The following is a 2,415-nucleotide window of genomic DNA, read 5'->3' as shown; positions in this document are numbered from 1 at the left end:
CCAGACCGAACGGTTATTGACAGAAGGGATAAAAGAGTTGCCGCAGTTACATCTAAAGGCTGCTGACGAAATATAAGCAAGCGGAAAATATGTACAGAATCAAAGCATTAAGATGTTATTTCCTTGTTATGTATAGATTTTTGAAAATATTACACATGCAATACGCATTGTAGTTAAAGAACGTTCAAAACACGTTTAAATCTTTTTCATTTCCAAAATAACTACTTCTTATTGTGCGGTATTGGTAAAATTAATGCAACCCTGTGACCCACAACTATTCAGCGCCGTTCATTTGTCAACATGCCGCGGCATTTATTCCAGCTATCAACTTGTCAAATCGCACTGACATTAAACTGTCAATTTTCACGTGTTTACGGCTACAACCAGAATTTGATATATTTATCTTCATTTCTTTAACACATTTTAATTAAATAACATAATAATGGTAAAAGTAAAGAGTGAACCGATTGATCAGGATGCCTCTGTGGTTTCCGTAGCAAATGTGTCGGTTAAAGAGGAGGATAGCTATGACGATAAACTGAAATATGTGAACAGTATTTCACAGCCAATGGCCTCACGTAAAATGGCCAAAAAGTGCTATAAACTTATTAAAAAGGCAATGAAACATAAAACCTTCCTACGTAATGGCCTGAAAGATGTACAAACACGTTTGCGTAAAGGTGAAACCGGGTAAGTAATTGCCAAATCCAAAATTTGCGCAAAAATGCGCAGACTTATTAAAAATATATTAAGAATTTTGTTTTTTACATCTAATAATTCAAATATTTTAACTTTTATGTCTTTTAGCATCTGCATTTTTGCTGGCGACGTAACACCCATTGACATTATGTGCCATTTGCCTGCCGTCTGCGAGGAGAAGGGCATTCCTTACGCTTATACACCCAGCCGCGCCGATTTAGGTGCTGCTATGGGTGTAAAACGTGGCACAGTGGCATTGTTGGTGCGCGAACATCAAGACTATAAAGATTTGTACGATGAGCTAAAGGAGGACTTCTCGGGCTTAAATGTACCTGTTTGAGCGTTTGGAGGCAATGTGCATTGTTTTGTCTTCTCAGCCATGCGCAGACGTAGTTTAAGAGATTTCTTACGCCTTTATAATGATAAGTTTAATAAAAAATAAGAGAATGTAGAAAATAAAATTGCCTTTTCATTATTTGGAGTATATGTCTGCTAGTAGTCAACGCCAAAATATAAAATGCTTTGTTTGGTTGTCCCTGTGGGATCTTTTTTATTTGCGTATTCGCTGTTTTTTATCTTTTGCTTAAATTTTTTTATAATTATATTTTTTACTAAAATTACAGAAATCCATATAAATAGTATTTTGTAGCTATACTTAATTCTTGTTGTTTTGGTTTTGTTACTTTTAAGTAAATACTTTATATTATAATTAATTCTTATTTTTCTTGGTTTTACAATACACATGTTCATTTTATATATATTTTTACTTGCTCTAACATTTTTGCATATACACTGTTTTTTTTTATTATTTATTTGCATTTGCTTTTATTTTATTCAAAATTTTTTCTATAGCATTCTTTCTTTAAAAGATTCGCATGCCAAAAGCATTTCTTACGACCGGGAGAGTAGTTCTTACACAAAAGAGACGCGCAGCGTTTGCTAAATTTTTATTATTTTCACATTTTAAGATTCCATAAAATATATTTATATAACTTCTTCCCTTATTTTTATTTTTTTTTTTTTGAATACAGCTTCTGGTTTGAATTAAAAGTTAGTAAGAATATATAATTATTTCGACAGCTGAGTAATTTGTAGTCGTTTTTAACTAAATTCTATTGAAAAAAAAAATAAAATGTCTAAACCATTGAATTATGATTTCGAATATTGCTGAAGAGAACTCTTACTTTTTTGAAAAATTATTATTTTTTTTAAATAAATTTTTTTAAACTTGAATTTAAAATTTCGAAAAATTTAAACTTTTTAAACTTGAATTTTTTTCGAAAAATTTAAATTTTTTAAACTTGATTTTTTTTTCAAAAATTTTAATTTTTTTTTTTTTATTTTAATTTTTTAAACTTGAATTTTTTTTATATTAGTTATGTTTTTGAAAATAATTTTTTTTTGTGTTCTTTTAAACTATATTCGAAATTTTTTAGAAATTCAGATTTTTTAGAAACACTCTGTGATTTTTTTAAAAAGTTTTATATAAAATGTTGGTTTGATTTTATGATTTAAAATGTACGTTTGTTTAAAAAACTGTTATAAGTTGCTTAAATGTTCTAAAGTAAAGTTAGATTATTCGCCGCCAATTACTATTGACCTTGAACCAAAAAACAATAATTTTTTAAAAAATTAGTTTCTTTCAGAAATATTTGATTGTTTTTGCATAAATTAATATTTTTTTTAAATATTTGGAAGATTTTATTATTTAAAATA

The 2,415-nt window shown here is 28.2% G+C and overlaps 1 protein-coding gene across 1 annotated transcript; it reads left to right on the top strand.

Annotated features, from left to right (window-relative positions):
- Positions 1–343: 343 nt before the first annotated feature.
- Positions 344–1,160, top strand: LOC105229256 (H/ACA ribonucleoprotein complex subunit 2-like protein). The gene is made up of 2 exons (XM_011209411.4): positions 344–690; positions 808–1,160. The coding sequence occupies exons 1-2, from the start codon at positions 443–445 to the stop codon at positions 1,037–1,039; spliced, it is 480 nt and encodes a 159-aa protein (XP_011207713.1). The 5' UTR covers positions 344–442; the 3' UTR covers positions 1,040–1,160.
- The last annotated feature ends 1,255 nt before the right edge of the window (positions 1,161–2,415 follow it).

This window comes from Bactrocera dorsalis, chromosome 5 (assembly GCF_023373825.1).
Source record: "Bactrocera dorsalis isolate Fly_Bdor chromosome 5, ASM2337382v1, whole genome shotgun sequence".
NCBI lineage: Eukaryota > Metazoa > Arthropoda > Insecta > Diptera > Tephritidae > Bactrocera > Bactrocera dorsalis.
This window is presented reverse-complemented; position numbering and strand designations above follow the sequence as displayed.